Source organism: Aricia agestis, chromosome Z (genome assembly GCF_905147365.1).
Source record: "Aricia agestis chromosome Z, ilAriAges1.1, whole genome shotgun sequence".
Lineage (NCBI taxonomy): Eukaryota > Metazoa > Arthropoda > Insecta > Lepidoptera > Lycaenidae > Aricia > Aricia agestis.
This window is the reverse complement of record NC_056428.1, coordinates 34424657-34447362: the sequence shown is the minus strand read 5'-3', so window position 1 is coordinate 34447362 and position 22706 is coordinate 34424657. Positions and strand designations below refer to the sequence as shown.

At 37.1% G+C, this 22706-nt stretch overlaps 1 protein-coding gene across 1 annotated transcript in view; it reads right to left on the bottom strand.

Annotated features, from left to right (window-relative positions):
* The window catches only part of LOC121738752, a 60760-nt gene that overhangs the window by 26219 nt on the left and 11835 nt on the right, over positions 1-22706 (bottom strand). The window contains exons 14-18 of the mRNA XM_042130986.1: positions 19632-19877; positions 13723-13823; positions 9595-9736; positions 4087-4173; positions 705-789 (exon numbers count right to left, since the gene is read on the bottom strand). Coding sequence (XP_041986920.1) covers positions 705-789; positions 4087-4173; positions 9595-9736; positions 13723-13823; positions 19632-19877 — 661 coding nt within the window. The remainder of the gene's footprint in view (positions 1-704; positions 790-4086; positions 4174-9594; positions 9737-13722; positions 13824-19631; positions 19878-22706) is intronic.

Here is a 22706-nt window from a genome sequence, read left to right as displayed (position 1 = left end):
TGTACGTTGTAACTAGAAACCATTGTCTTACTAGATAACTTGAACAGACTCAATGGATAGCTTAGTCCGATATACAGAATCTAACAAAACTAAGGGGTAATGCTTTAGGGCAGGGTATCCCAAACTGTGCCACGCGGCGCCCTGGTGCGCCGTGGAAAGGCAAGAGGGGCGCCGTGAGTCGATCCTCTATCATTAATCATTATTTATAACCACAATTCATAAATATTACAATATAAATTTATAATATTATGAATTATACAAAGCAGGCAGATGATTAAATATTCGTTTATTATTATAATTTACTTGCTTAACCTAACTATAATCATTAAAGGTGTTTATTTAAATGTATATTTTTGTAATAGCTAGGTAGAGAAGGGTGCCGTGACAAAATATTGACTTGTAAGTGCGCCGCAGGCTGAAAAAGATTGGGAACCCCTGTTTTAGGGTGAGTTTGTGTCCCTTGTATAGAGTTCGCTGTGAAAATAGTAGCGCTGGCAAAAAAAAATGTGATATGTATGGACTATGGGCAAGCGGGGCGCTGGGTCATGAAATTTTCCATACAAAGATGAAAAAAGTTACGCTTTCAGCGCTGCTACTTTCACGGTGAACTCAATACAGGGGCTTATACACACCCTAAGGTATAATCTCTTAGTTTTGTGACACCCTGTATAGTTTAGTACAACTATGACGTCATAACTCATCACCTGGTCACCTCCAAAGGCAGCGACACAGGGCTTAATGGCCCCAGTGCCGGCAGCGATCAATGCTAGACCGACCAATGAGGTAGCCCTGAAATTATTATATTAGGGTACTTTCAATGAATTAGTCCCGATTCCCTAGAACATTTTTTTCATTTCATTACTATCAAGCTAATTTTCCGTGAGTAGCCAAGTTTTTAAATAAATTAAAAACTATTTAATGTAACCTAAGTGTTGAAAAAAAAATAACAGTCTAACTTTTTTTCATTTGATTACTACCAAACTAATTTTCCGTGAGTAGCTTCATTTTGATAAGACCCCCAACAATTTCCTCTGCGGAAAGTCTTGAATATTCATATCATTTAACAGTAATATTATCCTACAAATAGAACAATCCATATTATAGGATTATAAAATCAAAATTTTAAAACCTTTCTAAATTCTATCTCTGTTGGCTACCACTTTCGAGAATTTTCGCAAAGGAAATTGTTGGGCGTCTTATAAAAATGAAGCTACTTACGGAAAATTAGCTTGATAGTAATCAAATGACAAGAAAAAGTTCTACTGGACCTCATAACCGACTGTTAATTTTTTAGGGTTCCGTACCCAAAGGGTTAAAACGGGACTTCGTTGTCTGCCCGTCTGTCCGTCTGTCTGTCTGTCTGTCTGTCTGTCTGTCTGTCTGTCTGTCTGTCTGTCTGTCACCAGGCTGTATATCATAGTCTTTCTATAAAATTGGACTGTATTTAAATTTTAAATCCTTGTTCTTAGTAAAATGTTATATAAACGCGAAAACGAGGCAGTCTGTCCGTTGCGGCTGCCTAATTTAGATAAAATTAGTTTTGGAGATAATTTTGGCGCAAATCGCAATAGACTTACGGGCGTCATCTTAAGCGAAATAAAGAAATATTTATTATAATGTAAGTATAGAATATAGATATTATAGAAATTCTGTTGCATGTAGGTTATGGTTATTCCGTGCTTGGTTGCGCGCAACCTTTGAGGTTCTGAATCGTTAGCTTCCGTTTTACATTAACGTGTCTCTGCTCGCTCGTGATTAATCTTTGATAACCTTGTCATAGAAACCATCTGCGGTGAAAACAATTAAGAAATTGAGTAAATACTTTGTGGATGAATCCTTACTAATATTATAAATGTGAAAGTGTGTCTGTTTGTCAGCTTCTTCACACTATGGTTAAACCGGTTTAGACGAAAGGATAGTTGTTGCTGTGAAAATTTTAGGGTTCCTGCGCGATAAACGAAATTCTGCGAAACGGAGTTGCAGACGTCATCTAGTCTTATAATAATAACTAGCTATTTGACCGAGCTTTGCTCGGTATTCGATAAAACACGAATAAAATTACATTTTCTATAAATGATTCCTAGCTAGATCGATTTATCGCCCCCGAAACCCCCTATATGCTAAATTTCATGAAAATCGTTGGAGCCGATTCCGAGATTCCAATTATATATATATACAAGAATTGCTCGTATAATTATATAAGATTTATTCCAGGGAAAGTCCTGGTCTTTTAGTCAAGACTTTTTCGTTATCGCTTCGTTATAGATTCGCCGATAAAAAAGTATGGAATTTTCATAAGCGTTCGTTAATATGACGTTGACGTTCGTTCGACTCGCCCTATGTCAATTCCATACATTTTGATCGGCGATTCTATAAAGAAGCGATAAAGAAAATATTCACCCTCCAGATCATTTTCTCGTAACAAGGAAACGAAATTATCTGGTTACGGGTGCGGGGTGACCTGCCGGGCTGTGTCCTGCTCGGTCAACATTGTTTTACTTTGATTAGTGGAAATGGAACAACTCTCTTTACAGATGAGATTTAAAATTAGTTCGTTGTGGACTGTGTGGACCGTGGACTGGTATTAAGTGATGCTAAAGCTGATCCACCTAAATAATAAGTAAGACTGAATAGTGAATTTCCGCCGAACGCGCGATTTGGCGGCTATTCCGCGAGATTACAAGCAAATTACTACAGTAAGGTTCGATTTTTTTAAATCTTATATCTTTAAACGAGCAATTCCTGTGTATATATATAATTGGGAATCTCGGAATCAGCTCCAACGATTTTCATGAAATTTAGTATATAGGGGGTTTCGGGGGCGATAAATCGATCTAGCTAGGAATCATTTTCAGAAAATGTCTTTTATTCGTGTTTTATCGATAATCGATTAACTGAAAAATATGACTCTTCCTGACATCTATTGGCGAATAATAATACTATTTTGTTAGCAAGTAATTATTTTAACGACCAGCAGATGGCGTTTTTAAGTAACACAAAGTCAATGAGTGTTTGCTATACCGAGCAAAGCTCGGTCTCCAGGTACTTAAGTAATTATACAGTGTGTTAGTCAATGATATTGTACTTATACAGATATGTTACGTCCATACTATTTTCCGGCTTAAATCTCTTCCGAACAATTTTCAAATTCAAAATTGCAGACATTGACAAATTTGACAGATGAGTGAAACAAAAGATACGAAAAACCATTTACGTAAAAGAGACAGTTTTATTTTTAAAAGTCGAATCGTATCGCTGTCTCTTTCTTCGCCTGAGCTATGACGAAAATTCGATTTTTTCCAGATTGTTCGAAAAAATAATTGAAAATGTAAATAATCGAGGTATTTATTGCAATCAAGACATGTGGTAAGAGATTCCATGTGTTTTGTTTACTTTCGAGTCATAATTGGTACATTTTCGATACACGCACGACGTCATTTTCAATTTATTTAGGTAAGACAAGACGCGGCACATTCGTGACTGCGCTCGATGCAGACTAAACAACAGACGGCCCAATTGGGCCGTATTTGAAGCTTCACAACGCGCGCGGTAGTAACATATCTGGTTTGAGTATTTCATCATTGGTGTTAGTGAAAACACCGTTATCCTTGAAACCATCAAATGAGCCCGTCAAACAACTTTTTCTATGAGAACAATGCTGGGAACTTAAGATAGATAGAATCCGCTATAGCGGTTCTTGAGTTACACCTGAAGACACACAGACAGAGAGACGGACAGACATTGAAGTCTTAGTAATAGGGTCCCCTTTTTACCCTTTAGGTACGGAACGCTAAAAAGATTTGACTTTCAAACCAATATGGCGGCTAACGCACCAGTCGGATTTGGTCGAGATTTTGAATTTAAGCTACTACTGGGCACAGTTCGGCCGCGCCGCTATTTAAATATAATTCGTTATATTATAATACATTATTGTTGTAATCTCGCGGTGTAGATGCCATATAAATCCTGCCAGCCGCATATAAAACCAGCCTAACAAGTACGAAAAGTAGGTACTTATACTTACCATAATATTATAAATTATAATATTATATCACCTATAAAAATACACCAAATCGAGAAACTCACATGGGTGGTAATGTCAACGGAGGTATGGTGGCGAAACACGTCAGTATAGCCCCAATCAAATATATCACTGAGAAGTATACAATCACCCTGAAACATACAAAATATAGATATTATATATTAGCCAAAAAAATCCATAGCCAAACATATCATCACCTCCTCGTTTTTGGAAGTCGGTTAAGAATAAGCCTGTGACAAAGTCGCGTTGATTTAAATATATAATTGAATGAATATAAGTTTGATGGATAAAAGCAGGGAAATTTTTGCTCAGCGTTTGTGTGTCAATTTGCTAAGTCTGTAAATAAAGTGCTAGGAAAAATATAGATAAATTAATATTGAGTGAACTATTTATGGTACAGTTTTTAGTCAGGCAAAATACTTTAAAATAGTCCAACTCCATCTAGCTTAAGATTTATATAAATACTAGCGACCCGCCCCGGCGTCGCACGGGTATAAAATATATAGCCACTGAAAAAATCGATAGCCTATGATCCTTCACGTGGTCTACTTCTTATCTGTGCCAAATAACATAAAAATTGCTCCAGTAGTTCGCGAGATAAGCCCTTTTAAATAATTTCCCCCGTTTTTTCCCACATTCTCCTATTAGTCAGCGTGATAAAATATAGCCTATAGCCTTCCTCAGTAAATGGGCTATCTAACACTGAAAGATTTTTTTCAAATAGTTCGTGAGGTTAGAGCTTTCAAGTTAGCCCTTTTAAATAATTTTCCCCGTTTTTTCCACATTTTCCCCTATTTCTTCGCTCCTATTAGTCTTGCTCTAGATCTAGCTCTAGCGTGATAAAATATAGCCTATAACCTTCCTCGATAAATGGGCTATCTAACACTGAAAGAATCATCAAAATCCGTTGCGTAGTTTTAAAGATTAAGGGGGCGACTAACCCTTAAGTGTCGATTTTATAATTCATTTTTATACTTGAAAATAATCCCAGAATTGTTTGGTTTTCTAAAATTAGATAAGTACTACATTATATTTTCGAGAATTCAATCTGAGCAAAAACACGATTCGACATGAATTTTTCATTTATTGCCATAACCGTGCATTCTAAGTTAATATTTTAACACATTGTATAAAATTCTATTATTGATGATCGACCTAGCGGCTTTTCAAAATGTTTTCTATTTATCGAGTTATTGAGAAAAAACTAATTTGGCGATGAATCCGCGTCGTCCTTTTTCACCTGGCATATGAAAGACGGGTGTGAGTGTGAAGAGAGAAGGACGATGTTTGATTTTTTGGGTTAGTCGCCCTCTTAAAGGGAACAAAGGGACATGAGGGAAAAAAGCGACTTTGTTTTATAATATGTATAGATATAGATAAAACTTGACGTTATTAAAACTGCTAAGGAGTTAAATGCCCGAATAATACTGGTCACTCTCGCAAAACACAATTCAAGTTCCTGAAAACAGTAACTCGTATAGAGAAACTATTCAATATAAATAACATACTAGCTATTCGGTTTAAAAACACGAATAAAATGACATTTTCTGAAAATGATTCCTAGCTAAATCGATTTATCGCCCCCGAAACCCCCTATATATACTAAATTTCATGAAAATCGTTGGAGCCGATTCCGAGATTCCAATTATAAATAATTAAATATACAAGAATTGCTCGTTTAAAGATATGAGATTAAACCAATGTTTATATATTTGGGTAAATCTCTAATATATCAAATTCTCGTGTCACAATTTTAGATAGCGTACTCCTCCGAAACAGCTTTACTGATTTTAACCAAATTTTATATGCATATTCAGTGGGTCTGAGAGTCGGCTACTGGGTACTTTTTATATTGATAAGTGCCTTTGTTGAATAAATAATAGTAAATTATTACAACTCGAGACTGACGCGGACGGCGACCATTGTTTGTGCGACGGGATAGCGATGGACGTTGCCAAGGTGACATACTTATTGAGTCACTTCAATAAAATAATACGGGCGAAATACTTTATATGGCAAAGAAACGTTTGCCGGGACAGCTAGTATGTAAGTATAATATATATATTTTAAACAATATTGAAATAAACATTGATATTTAAATTTTAAACTAAGTAAGTATATAATATCACACGTGCCGATCATAATACTATAATGGTGTATGCGAATAGATCGTGCAATATAATCCTTTTCACATTATGTACGTTTTTCGTGAGCTCCAACAGCCGAATTTGAGTATTTCCGAATATTGGCGAAAATGGATTTACAAAACTAGGGCATCTATTAGTATATAATATTATAATGGAGTTTTCAGATAAAACTGATCGGTACGATACGGATCATAAAAGAGCCGAGCTAGCGCGAGTCGGATTGGAGCTCGAACGGTTCTGTACAAAACGGAAAAAACGGACCAAGTGCGAGTTGGACTCGCCCATGAAGGATTCCGCAGCAGCAATAAGGTTTATTTTTATGAAATTAAGAGGTTTTTGATTTATTTTCATATTTCAGTTGATTTAATGAAAGTTAAATTAAGGTTTACCATTTATGACCAACTTTCGTTGGTAGTTTTTGTAGTAATGTACATCATATATTTTTTTTAGACTTATCATGCCTCTACTTTAGAAGTTAGAGGGGGGGGGGGCACATTTTACCAATTTGGAACAGTGTCTCTCGGAAACTATTCAGATTAGAAAAAAATGATTTTAGAAACCTCAATATGATTTTTGAAGACCTATCCATAAATACCCCACACGCATAGGTTAGATAAAAAAAAATATATTTCAGTTGTGTCTATGGGGAATTGGGGACCCCTAAATTTTTTTTATAATTTTCCATTTTTGTCTCAAAATGTTAAAACGGTTCACAGACTACATCTACTTATATCAAGTTTCAATAGTATAGCTCTTATAGTTTCGGAGAAAAGTAGCTGTGACATACGGACGGACAGACAGACAGACAGACAGGAAGACTGAGCTTCGCCTGAAGTTCGAAGAATCATTATTAGAGAAAAAATACTTGGTTTCCGATAAATAAAAGAGATCTAGATCGTTTTTGCCCCAAACAGACGGACAGGCAAACAACTATCTCTCAGTACCTATATGGCTTACGAATCTGATACCCCTAAACACTACCCTAAAACATTTTTAATTTTATTTATTTAACTGATTTATTATTAACTTAATACTTTAAAGGTGCTCCCTCACCGCGGGCATTCACGTGTAATGTAATATTTTAGATTCGACTTTGAGCATTACAATAGGGTGCTCCCTCACCGCGAGCATTCACTTGTAATGTAACATTATAGATTCGTTTTTGAGCATTACATTACAAAAATACCTCCCTGACCGATGAGCATTCACGTGTAAAGTAACATCACAGACATTTACAGGTAACATTAAAGATTCGACTTTGATCATTACATTACAATACTACCTCCCTGACTGACGAGCATTCGCGTGTAATGCAACTTTGAGCATTCCATAGCTAGTTGATGTTACAAGTTGTATCAAGATATTACACACTGTATCATTACAAGGTTCGCATTGTAATGCTCGGCTCTCCTCCCTTTACATTACATTACACGCGAATGCTTTTGCCACTAACACTTGAACTATTATTATAATAGATTTATCTATACTAGAGATCGCCCAATGGTCGAAATTCGATCTTAGGTTCAACGACATTAGGGCTACTACCTACATATATTTGGAAAAAATATTGACTATCAAAATTTTTTTCAACTCTTGTCTCTGGGTCTCAGCAGATCTCAGACTGGCCGTGTAAGGCTGCGTTTCCACTGAAGCGGAGCGGAGCTTAGCGGTGCCCGAATTGACCAATCGTGGTATTCCAGCGGAATGACAGCGAAAATTTCGAGCATTGTGATTGGTCAATTCGGCACCGCTAAGCTCCGCTCCGTTTCAGTGGAAACGGAGCGGATCTAAGATTCAATAAAAAAACTATAAAGCCCGTCACAGACTTAGCTATAATATATATTAATATATTTATAGCTCGGCATATTAATATATATTTCCTATACTAATTTCGCGTGACCACACACTCAGCTTTAATATATATTTCTGTGGCATGTGGATTTAGTATAGAAAATATGTCTAGCTATAAATATATTAATATAGTATATTATAGCTTAAGTCTGTGACGGGCTTATTCCTGTTTAATTTGTCAACTTGTTGTCAACACGTGGCTTCAACCATAAATAAAAGAGTATAGGTAATTCGTATGTATAGGCTTGATCTGTCATCTTTCCGGTGTGTGTGTGTTGTAGTGTGTGTAATGTTTTATTAGTTTTTTTTAATGAAATAAGGGGGCAAACGAGCAAACGGGTCACCTGATTGAAAGCAACATCCGTCGCCCATGGACACTCGCAGCATCAGAAGAGCTGCAGGTGTGTTGCCGGCCTTATAAGAGCGAATAGGGTAATAGGGGAGGGTAGGGATGGGAAGGGAAGGGAATTGGGGATGATAGGGAAGGGAATTGGGCCTCCGGTAAACTCACTCACTCGGCGAAACACAGCGCAAGCGCTGTTTAACGCCGGTTTTCTGTGAGAACGTGGTATTTCTCCGGTCGAGCCGGCAAATTCGTGCCGAAGCATGGCTCTCCCACGTATAATATAAATATTAGTTAAAAAATGTATGATAAAAGCTACGAATAATAAAAACTTTATTATTCGTAGGATAAAAGCATAATTTCAAAATAATATTAGCTCGATGCACTCCCCATATAAACTATAAGTGTGCAAAATTTCATGCACCTACGTTTCCCCATTTTTCGTAAACAAAGGGTTACAAAGTTTTTCGTTCGCGTATTAATATTATGATTTTTCTGCACCACACAGCCTAGCTGCATGAAGCGACATTGATTACGACCGTCGAACAAAATGGACACTGAATTTTAGATAAAATCTATCTCCATAAACAGGACGAATTTCGACTGAACATCGAAGTGCACATCGTATGTTCTTCAGTCACATTATGCTATCTTGTTGTAAGACTTTTGTTAGGACAAGACTTTGTAACTAGCTAAAGCATGGTTATGAATCAGTCCACGTATAATTATGCAAAACTTGCACATTTGAGTTATAGTAGCTATAGTTAGTTTAGTTAGTAGCTATAGTAAAATATCATTTATTCATACTAAGGTTTGGGTCTGGGGTTTTCTAGAGTCACAGAGTCCCAAGACTTTTTCAGCCGTCTCGGGTCTCGGGAATTTCGAGTCGAGACTCGATAGTTATATTTGACAAAACCTTAAACAATCAATAACGATATTTAAAACCCTTCGAAACCGGGCTTTAACCGGTTATCTTTCGTGAGTTGCGAAATTTAAATCAGCACTCAGGTCAGCGCTCATGACGTCTTAAATCCGACGCCGCGCAGTATTGCACTGGTGTGCCATTACAGCTGGTAAGACAAGCGTGATAAAAGTCAACAAATTCATGTTAATGCACTGACGTATATTTCGGAACAAATCAACAGTATGGCCTCAATTAAACATGAACACTGGCCAACACTGGGTTGTATTTGAACCAACCCCTTATTTACCTGTATCTTCCTAAGAAATTGTCAGCGAGTATGGCGCCGACCAGCGGTAGTGTGTAGCACATCATGATGAATATGTGGTAGACCACTGTAGCAGAGTTCTCGTGGAGGCACAGCACATTCCGCAGATATAGGGAGAGTATAGCTGTTGATGCCAATATAATTATTAATAAAAGGAATTACATAAATTAGTGATAACTGATATTTTAGGATTGCTAGGTACTAGGTATGTATGTATCGCCGAAGGCAAATAAGGGGCAAGGGGCCCGCAGGCGTGAGAACGAGACCACGACAAAGGGCGTCGAAGAAATCTCGCCCAGGGCGCTGGTAGTACTGAAACTGACACTGCTTCTATATTTCCATCATTATCATGAATTTATCCATACAAAAATAAACAAGTAACGCCTTTATTGCTTATCTACCTCATACTTTCACAGTGAACTCTGCGCAAGGAGTACTAACACACCCCAAAGTCATCACTTTGTTTAGTTACTCTGTATACTTTCATAGTAAAAAGTCCGATATCTAAAGTTATAGTTGCGTAAACCACTTTACGAGTTTTAACTCGAGCGGAAAGAAGGTATTTCCCATCAAATTGGTGTTTTTTCCACTCGCCGAAACACAGAGGAAACGCATTAAAAGTTCAAAAGGTAACATACCGGTGAGAAAATTTCAGATGAAAGATATAAATAAAAGGCGATAGACTGACGAAGGTTTTATGTAAAAGGGAGGACATTGACCGATATAGGGTTTTAAACTTACATGGTGACAATGGATGGACCGTACTAAATGTCTGTCAGTTACTTCTTAACGCTTAAACGCTGAATCGATTTCGAAAAGAAAGGACATATAAGGATATTTTTTGTTACGGTAAAATGGTAAAATGTACGGTACCCGCGCGAAAAACGAATTACTGCGCAACGGATATGGGGGCGTCATCTAGTGTACTATATTTTAGTAGTCTTAAGGTCTATATTTTATAGAAGTCTCACGTATATCGTAGGTGAGAGCCAACAACTATGGACAAAGGGTTTCCGATTGCACTGAATGGTTTAATTAAAACCGTACCTGCGTCCGTCAAAGATTCCATTCGGATTTTGATGACAAAGTTAACGCCCCAAAGCTACGCGTCAAAGGATATTTGACACAGGATCAAGGGATGTCGTATTTCTCTGCTCGCCTCATTATTTCGTATTTGTTTAGTTTACTGAATGCTACTGACTAGCTAGACTCATAAGTCAGTAGTATCGGTTAAAATGTTAGCCAGTTTAAGGGGCTGTTTCATTACTAATTGCTGATAAGTACCGGATAGGCTGTCCACAACTTTATATCTGACAGACAGAGTACAGAGTATCTGTCAGATAAGATGTGGATTTGATAGCCTATCCAGCACTTATCAGGAAGTGTTAAAACAAGCCCTAAGGGGTTTTAAGTTAAAAATAAGTACCTAAGTATTATAGGTCTTCTTTAAAATCACTCGACAAAAGTTTAATTTTTATTAGATACGAGCTTTTACCCGCGGCTTCGCTCGCGTTAAGAAGTATTATTATATACAAACTTTCATCCCCTATTTGAACCCCTTGGGGTTGGAATTTATCAAAATCCTTTCTTAGCGGATACGTACGTCATAACATCTACCTGCTTGCCAAATTTCAGCCCGATCCGTCCAGTGGTTTGGGCTGTGCGTTGATAGATCACTATGTCAATCAGTCAGTCACCTTTGAGTTTTATATATACAGAATAATCGGACAGAGTAACAACTGAAGTTAGCTAAAATTGTGTTTATTTATGTACTATGTATTTTGAGACTATGCAATTTTGTCGCGTTCGCGATTCACTTTCACTTTTGTTGAGTTTCAGAACGCGATATTAGGTCCTCCAACGCGCACGCGAATTTGAACTTTATGCAGCGGTAATAAATTACAAATTGACTCTCCATTTTATTTAGAAAACGTTTGTATGGGAAATAGAAAAATGCTGTTTTGAGGATTTTCCCGGCAATTATTCGAATTTTTCTCACCTTTTAAACCTTCCCTAGACCTCCACGAATAATTCAAGACCAAGATAAGATAAATCCGTTCAGCCGTTCTCGAGTTTTAGCGAGACTAACGAACAGCAATTGATTTTTATATATATAGATTATATTATCTAGTATGAGTGAGCAGGGCGTTTATTGACAATATAAAATTGCTCGTCTTGTTAGAGTTGTGTGCTACTTATAGGCCATATCAGCCTTTCCCAAAGTAGGCGATAACGCCCCCTTGTGGGCGCTGAAGGCCTTAATGGGAGCGGTGTGGGACACAGAAAAAAACGATGGCGTTGTGTAGAGGCTTTAATTTAAAAGTAGGTGAAATCATCTACACTACTATTATAAAGAGGAAAGATTTGATTGTTTGTTTGTCTTGAATAGGCTCCGAAACTACTGGACCGATTTAAAAGATTCTTTTACCATTGGAATCCTACATTAATTCTGCTGAACATAGGCTAAATTTTATTTTGGAAAAAAATAGAATACTGTAAGATATTTGGGATTTTCGGACGCAAGGTGTAAAAAATCAACCAGAAAAGTTACTTTTTTCGCGTACGCTGCCTAAACTATAAAAGATAAAACCATAAAGTGTTCCAAGTAATTGTAGATCTTTTAAATATCTACAAAAAAGTCCGCGACACACTATACCTATCTATGTTGAGTGAGGCACAATAACCATTTTTTATTAAAAAATCTTGAAATGTTTTTGGACTACATTTAAATGCCTTTATTTTACTCATGGCATTAATTCTTATCAAAATAAATTATTTCATTACTAAGTACAGTTAATGTAGATAATATTTGGTCTTTGAATGATTAAAATTGGACGTTTGGTTTTAATGTTATGGCGAAAATAAAATATTACGATTTCTGCTGCACGTTGCGAATTGGGCGTCGTCAAGGCGCGCCGCGCGGGTGTGCTCTCCCGGAGAGTCCACGTAAATATTAATTATTATTACCTCGATCATGGGAATCGCAGACACAATAGATATAATAGTTATGCGACAGCCGGGTGCCGCTTCATTGATGGAATAATATTATAGTGCTTCATTAATTCATTTCGTTTAGTGTAAACCATTTTTATGTTATGTTTAACATAAAGATTGAGTAAGAAATACAGATTGAAAAAAAATATTTAAAAATCAATGTCCACCCGTGCGAAGCCGGGGCGGGCCGCTAGTGTGAAATAAAGGGGGCGCCAAAAATGATTTTTTCTCAAAGTGGGCGGTAGACAATATAAGTTTGGGAACCCCTAGGCTATATAATAACCTAGCAAACATAGTTGAAAAGTTGTATAAACCTAAGATAACTACACTGCACAGTGAGATACAATGTCTGGGTTCACCTCAAAATTGGATAAAATCTGCACTTCCCTGGGCGCATCTCTAGCACTACACAATTAGCTTACAAACTCGTTTCCAAAAGTTTGTTGCAGCAGCAATTTCAAAATTGTTACATAGACCTATGTTGCTAGTTATTTAGCAATTTGGCTTATGTATTTAACTGTACACTGTACAGTGTACCTAGGCCAAATAGACTGTGTTTTTTCCTAGATAGACTATAATATCTGGCGCGCAAATCTGTTGGGCCGAAATTTATTGATCGTGCGGAAATCGTACATTTTCCGCAACAAAAACTATCCTTTGTCCATTCCCGTCTCTCAAATGTACCAAAACTCTTTTTGTAGTATTTCATTAAGAATTCAGCCGTTTAAGCGTGAAGTAACAGACAGTCAGACTTTCGCATCTATAATATAAGTAAGGTAAAGATGAGTCCAGGCCCGGATCTAGGGGGGGGCGAGAGGGTGCACTTGCCGCGGGCGGCAAAAATTGGGGGGCGGCCGGAGGCCACCTGCCAAACTTTTGCCGCTTTTTTCACCGCCGCGTGCGCCACCGGTGGCCCACCGCGCTACCCCGTCAACGTTGTTTCGCAGAATTCTATCTGTTGTTAAAAGACTTGGAGGCGCCCCTTGTCGCGGGGCAATCATAGCATTTTATTTAAGTACCAATTAAAAACGCACATTTTTGCTTGGAGGGCGCCAAATTGGGATTCTGCTCCCCCTTTTTAAAACGTAGATCCGGGCCTGAGGATGACATACATACTTCTAAGTCCACAAAATGAAAATCTTTCACAGAATTCCGCTGCAATAATACAAAACACTGCCGTTCGACTGTAGGACGTCTGGTACATTTTTAGTTTAACTCTTTCACAGGTAAAATAGGAAAGTAATATTTTATCATACTGTTGAATGACAGTTGACGTTAATAATTGACTTTCAGACATGCTATTTTCTGCCATGTTTTTCTTTTTCAGATTTTTTTACAGTTTATTTTTATTATTCGTAGAGTTTAGTCCATAGACATAATATTATATACTGCTGGTTTACGGCCGTTCCCAATGTTTGCTCTACTAGAGATAGGAATAGCTCACATTAGACATTAGAGACATATATTTTATGTCAAAACTCAAATGTTAGCTGCATGTTAGCGTAAACTTCTTGATGTTAGCTGCGATCGGTTGTATGTCAAACCAGAGATAGATTGAATATTGGGAACGGCCGTCGATAAAATCGTTGGTAAATAAATTAATAATAGACAGAAAAATATTATTATAGTAATATATTTCTACTCTATTCTTATTTCCAAACCTAGGTAATCGCAGACGTGTAGAACTATAACATTTGAACTACAAAAGCTTGAAACGTTTAGTAGCCAGTCAGACACACGTCGTAGCATCGCTACGCCGGAGCTACGGCGCGGCGTAGACTTTCCTAATAAGGGCAAGCCAAACGAGCGTAATTTGTGAGTTGTGAGTCGCAGAATTTCGGTTCGGTAGAATTCTGCTGCATTTAGTTTCATACAAAAGTCCTGTTTGATTCACACGAGCGTAATTTTGTGAGTCAAGATTTGTATGAAAGGATATTTACGCGGCAGAAATTCTGCGACTCACAACTCACAAATTATGCTCGTTTGGCTTCACTTTTAGGGTCAGCGCAGACCGAAAGAAGCGCAGCGGAGAGGATTTTATTAACGTACTTGAAAATAAACTTTAAAATGATTACACTAAAGTGCATAAATGCTTGAATACCTTTTTTTTAATAAAAATAGGTTTTCTTTCGCATCGTCGTCATTATTCCAAACAACTAGCTTATTCAAAAGTTTCAGAAGAGATGATGAAAGAGATGGTTAAAACTAACCCTTATGCTTGATCGCTTGCAGTCTGCAGATCTATGTTATTCTTTTAATATTTTATTATTTGTATGAAAGGCATGCAGGGCACTCGAGATCGACATTCAATAGCTGGCTCTATGTACAGTCTATGTGAGTGCAACGCTCTCAAAGGGAAAAAATCCTCTTAATAAACATTACATTGTTAGCGATATTGGAGTTATTTGGTTTTAAATATTAATGTTTTAGAGTTTGATTTAATAGATAGATCATAGATCTACCTAATAGATAGATCCACCGCCCACGGGTTCGAGGTCTAAGGGCGGCCCACACCAACCACGATATTTTTTTTAGGATTTACTAGTTTTGATTTTTATAAAAAAAAGAGTACTTATCAAAAAAAAATTTCTCTCAACAAAATCCGTCCTTGCGTCATCCATCAGGGGGCCTCGCAAAATATATCTTGCCCACAATATCAAAAGCTCTTGCTCCACCACTGTGCTCGATTGTGCGAAGCACTGCTTTAGTTGAAACATTTATCGTTGAGCACTAAGCCGCACGATGCGCTTTAGTGCTGAAATTGGAGCACATGCTGAACCCTCTAGTTTCGGCGAGCCACCTTTAATGTGCGGCCTATATCATTCCCTTAAAAGTAGTTTTTGGTAACCCTTTTTCCCTACAGTTACCAATAATGAATTCATTTTACACTTACCTACCTATAAAGTCAACCAACATCTTCAAGCGACGACTCGAACATTTTCAGAAGCAACTTTCCTTGGCTTACTTTATCAACTATTCCAGCTACATAATAATCGGCATACTGCGTGTTTCTACTACACCAAGTGTTTCTAATTCCGCGTTCTAACTTATCTTCAAGATGTAACCGAGGTTGGTTAAAACTAGGTTAAATCACAAATTCTTCGATAGAGTATATGGATACTGCATGCGAGACGCAAAGTCTTTATAAAGAATGCTTTAGTTTAGACGCAACGCTAAGAGTTTATAATACATAGTTTGAGTTAGGTGAACTTAGCTAATAACAAATAGCTGGGGAGAGGAAAAGGGGATTTCGGGAGTAGCTCCAGCGTGTCAGATTAAGCATTTTCCATATAAAACTACGATTGACAATATCTGACACTTCATTGTCAATCGCGGTTTATATGGAAAAAGACAAGTTTTTGACAGGGAGTCAACGACCGCTAGCGACAAGTTAGCCCGAGTGGAGTATAGTATACCCCGAAGGAGCTTCCATGTAAAGCACTGACGATTCAAAGGTTTGGTAAGCCTGTAGGTAGGTACATTTTAAAATATAAAAAAGTAAAGCTTCATATTTTCCTAACTAAGCTTCGCAGATATTTTATTTTGCACTAAACTAAATGATTTAGTCCTTGCTGTCTAAAATATATTTATAACTGACTTAAATAAGAAATTTTCTGAATAAGTTACATATTTTCTTTTTCAAAACTTTAAAATGGCTGCAGTTTCTGAACCCAACACTAAAATAAAAAACGCTCTTATTATTTTTTAATCAGTTTTATCTAATGTACTAAGTCTCCATGACGCTCGAGAGACTATAGAAATAGCACCCTCCCCTCCTCTACTAAAATGCTTTCGATGTATTTAGAATATTTCATATGGCTATGCGTCAAACGGCAGCACTGCGTCGACGTAACGGTGGCCAAAACAAATTTTATATGGGGCCCTGCTAAAAAGCACGCTACCACAGAATAGCAATATGACATATCCCTAAATATTGCTATACTGTGACGCTACGCTTCTGGTCAAACGCCTGTTGCATTGCTGTCGCAAAAACACAAAATCGCCCTACGGGTATCCATAAAGTGATAGTAAGTATATATTGTCTCAATTTTAGGGGTATGATAGGTCATTGCCCCTAAGAATAATAATTCTGTCTGTCTGTCTGCCTGAACTGAACTGAACTGTGAAAATTATTTGTTGACTAATAATTTAAGGCGCTGTGGTTGTTGCAACTACGTAAAATGGTTTTTTTAAATAACGTTTTTAGTATAGGAAATGTCATTATTTAAGTATAAAATAAGTACCGTTTTAAAATTGAGAAAAATTCCTATACGCAAAGGTATATCAGTACACAATTTGAAAAATTCTGCTCGATAGAAAAAAAATCTCAAAGATGACTGTTATAACGCTGTTTTTCATAATTAAATCATTTTATGGTTAAGTTACACACTTTCTAGAAAAAACAAAAAATGTAATATATGTGCCGTAACCTAACGTAAACGATTTGATATATTTGATTTGTGTAATACTAAAAACAAAAGGTTTTTAGTTTTTACTCCTATTTTCTATTATCAAGGCACGCGGCGAGCGCGTATCCGCCACTGTACAAGGCGCGCTGATATAAATGTTATTTTAATATTCTTAACGTCGATATTCGTACTGACAGACAGCGACCTGCTAATTTCAGGGACTACTGGGCCCTAAATAAAATGCTATAATTGGTCTGTCTACTTTATTGAACAACGAACAGGAATAAAACATGATGTAAGTACAATAATATGTAAACTGAATAAGCATTCCAATATTTACATGACGATGAGATTGACTATTCTAACAAAACACCATCTGTCGTTTACAATTAATATTAATTTCAATTTTTTAGACTACATCACAAAATTTTGTTATAAAACAAAATACTCATTGTTAAAAACAAATTTGATAATGGAGAATGTTACTAGGTATGCCAAATTGCTTGAAATTTTGTCACAGTAAAGCCTGTATGTATACAAATACACTAGTTTTTGTTGTAGTCAAAAATAACTAGTAGTTTTGATTTTATAGGCATTCAAAGTTTCGAAAAATATAGAGTCCCGCTAACAGTCCCGTGACCGCTTGTGACGTCATATCATAATTGCGCCGCGCGGGCCCCAGACATTAAATGTGATTTTTTGGCTTTTTTTGCTCTTTATCAATAACGGCAACAGGTAGGCACTTGAAATTTTCACCAAGGCCTTAAATATATTTGTGCTTTAATAATTAATAATAATATTAAAATAAAATAAAAAAATAAGGGGGGCTCCCATACAAAAATCACAATTGTTGGCCTATTTTTGCTATGTATTGGTACGGAACTGTTCGTGCGCGAGTCCGACTCGCACTTGGCCGATTATTTATTTGTATTTTTTATGAGCATGGTACCAAATTCGGATTGAACCTGATACAATAGCGAAAAAATCATGAAAATCGGTCCACAATCGGCGAAGTGATCGTTGAACATACAAAAAAAAATATAAACAGACGAACATAATATAACCTCCTCCTTTACGGAAGTCGGTTAAAAAAATACAAATAAATAATCGGCCAAGTGCGAGTCGGATTCGCGCACGAAGAGTTCCGTACCGCTACATAGCAAAAATAGGCCAACAATTGTGATTTTTGTATGGGAGCCCCCTTATTTTTTTATTTTATTTTAATATTATCATTAATTTTTAAATTACACATATAATAAAGGCCTTGGTGAAAATTTCAAGTGCCTACCTGTTGCCGTTATTGATAGAGCAAAAAAAGCCAAAAAATCACGTTTATTGTATTGGGCCCGCGCGGTGCAATTGTGCTATGGCGTCACACCGTAACCGGGAGCCCGCGTCGTACAGTTCAACTTGTTTTGCTTATAAATCGTAAACTAATTAACGTATCCAAGTAATTCTTTCACTAGTATTTATTATTTTTGACAGAATATGGACTGCTAATAATCAAAATTAGGTAACATTCTCCGGCCGCTGTAAGGCATTTGTGTATCAACCCACAAAAAATATATGCATTGAATACAGTCTAATTCTTTATATGACTTAGATTTTAGAACATGACTGCGTACGAAAATGAAAAAAAAAATTATAAAATTATGTGAATATTTCCATAAGCCACTGAGTGGCTTATGGAAATATTCAGTAACTGCTGCACTCAGAGACATTAAGGGCGTTCGCTGCGTTAAGCGTGCGCCCGGCGCGGCCACCCGCGAAGCGTGCTTGTTTCATGTCATCCCATAGAGCAGCGCTGCGCTGAGGCGGGTCAGCCGTCGCAAGATTACTATAATGGCGGGGCGTCCGCGACGGGCAGCCGGGCACACGCTCAACGCAGCGAACACCCTTACAATGTTGTACATACAATTTCATGAAGTTTGACTGGTAATGTATGGGACTTATGGGAAAATCTTCGTTTACTTACAGTTAAGTTTTTTTTTTTTATTCGTCTCTGAGTGCAGTTGTTAGAGGCCTAGTCGGCAGCTAGTTAGCACGTCCCTAAAATAATTAAAAAATATTATGAATACGTTCATACAAAGGTAGTAAAAGTTTATAGTTTAGGATAAAAGGATGACAACAATGATTACTTAGGTACTATTTAATGCTAGACCAAATGGTAAATTATTATGTAAATACATTATGCATTTTGCAACTAAGATGGGATTTGTGTAAACTACTAAAAACTATGACATTGAAACATTTATTTAAATGCACTATAATATTTCTTAAGAAAAATTTATAAAGAATCATGTTATAATGTTTTTTTAAATAAAAATATAAATAATATTATGAAACTACATAAAGTGCAATTTCTTGCCTCAAATCCAACCCCATTTAAAGTCTTTGATTTGAAAGAGAAATCAGACGAGTAACAGATTCGTAACATTGGTTAAAACAAAAGGAATAAATAATGTTAAAAGACAATGGCGTCGTCTTTAAAAAAACTCAAATAATAAAACACATATAAAAAATTAAAATATTACATAAATATTTTCATGATTAGCTACACATATATATTAACATGTGGGTAGATTTTTAATTTAATTTTAAATGCTTAAGAATTACTGCAAATCGTGACGTCTCATCGACTGTCTGTTAAGTTCCTCTAACACTTCCGGTTCCTCGATGACGTTGAAGACGTGCTGTGTGTTATCCTCATTCGTGGCCCTGTCCTCGAGCGTGTTGGCGTCCTCATCTGACGACATGTCATCCATGAGTGTGGGTGGTGGTTCCTGGTATTCCTGGGTTTCCTGGGCGGGAGGAGCCGCGTTCTCGTCGTAGAATGTCTCGTGTAGTCTTTGCATGTCATATCTGAAAGATAGAGGTGTAAGGAGCGCTCTAGACGGTAATTCAGCATGACATGCGTTACGCACGCATAATCGTTTATTGTATTGATTGACATGCAAACTACGTGCTGTACATTGATTGACAAATTGTTTAATTTTTCTTCATCCAATATGTGCATGACATGCACGCATGATCGTTTCGCGATCGGAATGTCATGCAACAATTAATATTGTCACGTAAATGTATGTTATGCTGAATTGCCGTCTAGGGAGCGCTTTAGACTAGGGTTACACGGTCATCATTTTAGTCAGGAACGACAAGAGAATGATCGTCTACCCGGTAGATGAACGGACTGATCATATTTTGCTGCCGCCAGATTTACCATAACTCTGGAGTCAGCCTCAAAACTAATGTCAGATTGTTGTTGTGTTGTTGCAACTTTTTTTTTCATAGGGGAAATGCACTTACGCGTCAACGCTATTCCTGCTTCTCCGCTTTTCGCAGAGCAACGGGAAACGCAGGATACTCAACAAGGATAATCAACAACGGTTGATTGATTGAAGGGTTGAATATGGTATTATTACCATATTCAACCCTTCCCACGCGACCACCTTATGGTGGTCGCGTGGGAACGGAATAACGCATGCCCTATTGCAGGCATGGCGAACCAATGGCATACGTGCCAGAAGTGCCCTATAGAATGGTTGCAGGGATCATGCTCGAACTGAGAGAACATGAATCTACTTCAAATCCAATGTTAATTTAACTACATTTTGATACTCTTTTAATTCGCCTATAAGTAATCTAACCTCCAAATCCTTAACCCCCAAAATTGTTGGCCACGCCTGGTCGACATGGAGTTTAGACAATACAAGACGGTGAGCGCATAGCGCACTGTGCATCATTCAACCTCCTGACTGCTGTCTGTCTTTCTGACCAAACAACGTCCGACGACGCAACGCATCAATGTCGCATATTATTTTGTGTGTGTAACTGCCGCGATGCAAACTATCGCAACAGACAGTAATCTGCAGTAATAATCTAATAACTATTATATGGCCACGTATAGTCTGTCAAGAAAGTCGTCATGATTTTCTTGACAGAAGAAGAAGGCGGGAAAATTTTTAAATGAAATAAAAAATATGAAAACTTTATTAATACGATAAAAATGTGCAAGGTGACAATATTTAAAATGTAATAAGCGTTCTCTGTGAAAATACAAAGAAAAAAATACACCTTATAAGCGTGATTACGTTTAGAAAATTTTCCCGCCTGTCATGACTTTCTTGACGGACTATAGTTGTGTTTTTCAGTTTGTGCGATCAAAATTATTATTCTCTGATATGTTAGTCGAAGTAAACCACTGCACCAAGTAAAAAATATTTTTGTACAGAATAAGACTTATAAAAGCGCAAAGAACTTACTTATAAAACTTACAAGCAAATTAGTTAAATATTACATAGCCAAAAATGTGATATTAGATGCTCAAAAAGCAGTCCCAAAACAAACCTCCTTACTAATAAAATATATTTACACAACTTATACAAGGTTTGCTTGTCTTTGTCTGGCACATTGAAAAAGTCACATCATAAATACAGACAGCAAACCTTTAATCTTTGTTTGTAAGCCGGTAACTAACCTTTCACAACATAAGAACAATTACTCATTTTTCCCTTAGGGTCTATACAGACGGACCGCATTTCAACTGCAATCCAACCGCAAATTGCAGTTCAAGTGCAGTTTGAATACAGTAATTGATAATGGTTTGCAGTTCTATTGCAGTCGTGTCAACTGCATTCAAACTGCACTTGAACTGCAATTTGCGGTTGGATTGCAGTTCGTCTGCATAGACCCTTATAATTTGAACAAACCTTGTAACTTACCCAATTCATCATCTAGAATCTAGATATACCTAGAATCCACATTATTTTTATTTCAAAGCGTATTCCCGGTCCCAAAACATCCATATAGATGTGGGAGAGCCATTCTTCGGCACGAATGGGCCGGCTCGACCGGAGAAATAGCACGTTCTCACAGAAAACCGGCGTGAAACAGCGCTTGCGCTGTGTTTTGCCGAGTGAGTGAGTTTACCGAAGCGACCATTTATGTGAAAAACGATCGTTTATGATATTCCATTTGCCACCAGCACCCGTAGCATGGTTGCAGTAGAAATACGAAAGTATAGACAAACAGCGGAGATAAATTACTGAAGGTGCCGTTCCGATCTTTACCGCGGCTAGCCGCGATCGTCAAAGATTCAATTAAAATGCCACTTACTTTAATGTCATAAAGTGGCATTATATATGATGGAATATCATAAACGATCGTTTTTCACATAAATGGTCGCTGATAAGCATTTGTTTGTTCACCTACAAAAAATTAGGTAATATTATAACTCAATACCTAATTTTTTGTGGATTAACACACAAACGCTTAACTGCTACCAATATGAGAAATATGATGCTGACCACTACGGTTTAAATTTAAAGCGTAAAGTTGTTAGCGACTAACTAGCGATGCGAATCGAGCTATCTTGCTACAGTCACTCGAGTAACTTTTCAAACTCGGAATCGATAAAAAATCTTATTCGTTCCTTTTTAATAACGTTACTACATCCATGACAAGGTAATTTCAAGGCGTTAATATGAACTGAAATATCGTTTTCACTCGAATGACTTGAAAGCTCGAGAATAATTCGAATGCCTCGATTACCTCATACTCGATTTCTTTTCGATACGTAAAATTTCCTTAAAGCCCACCATATAAGTGATCGATCGTTCCAGTCGGACTGATCGCAAGTCTACCTGACCAGGCACACGTGCTAAGAATGCACAAAACGAGTCCAGGCGGCTT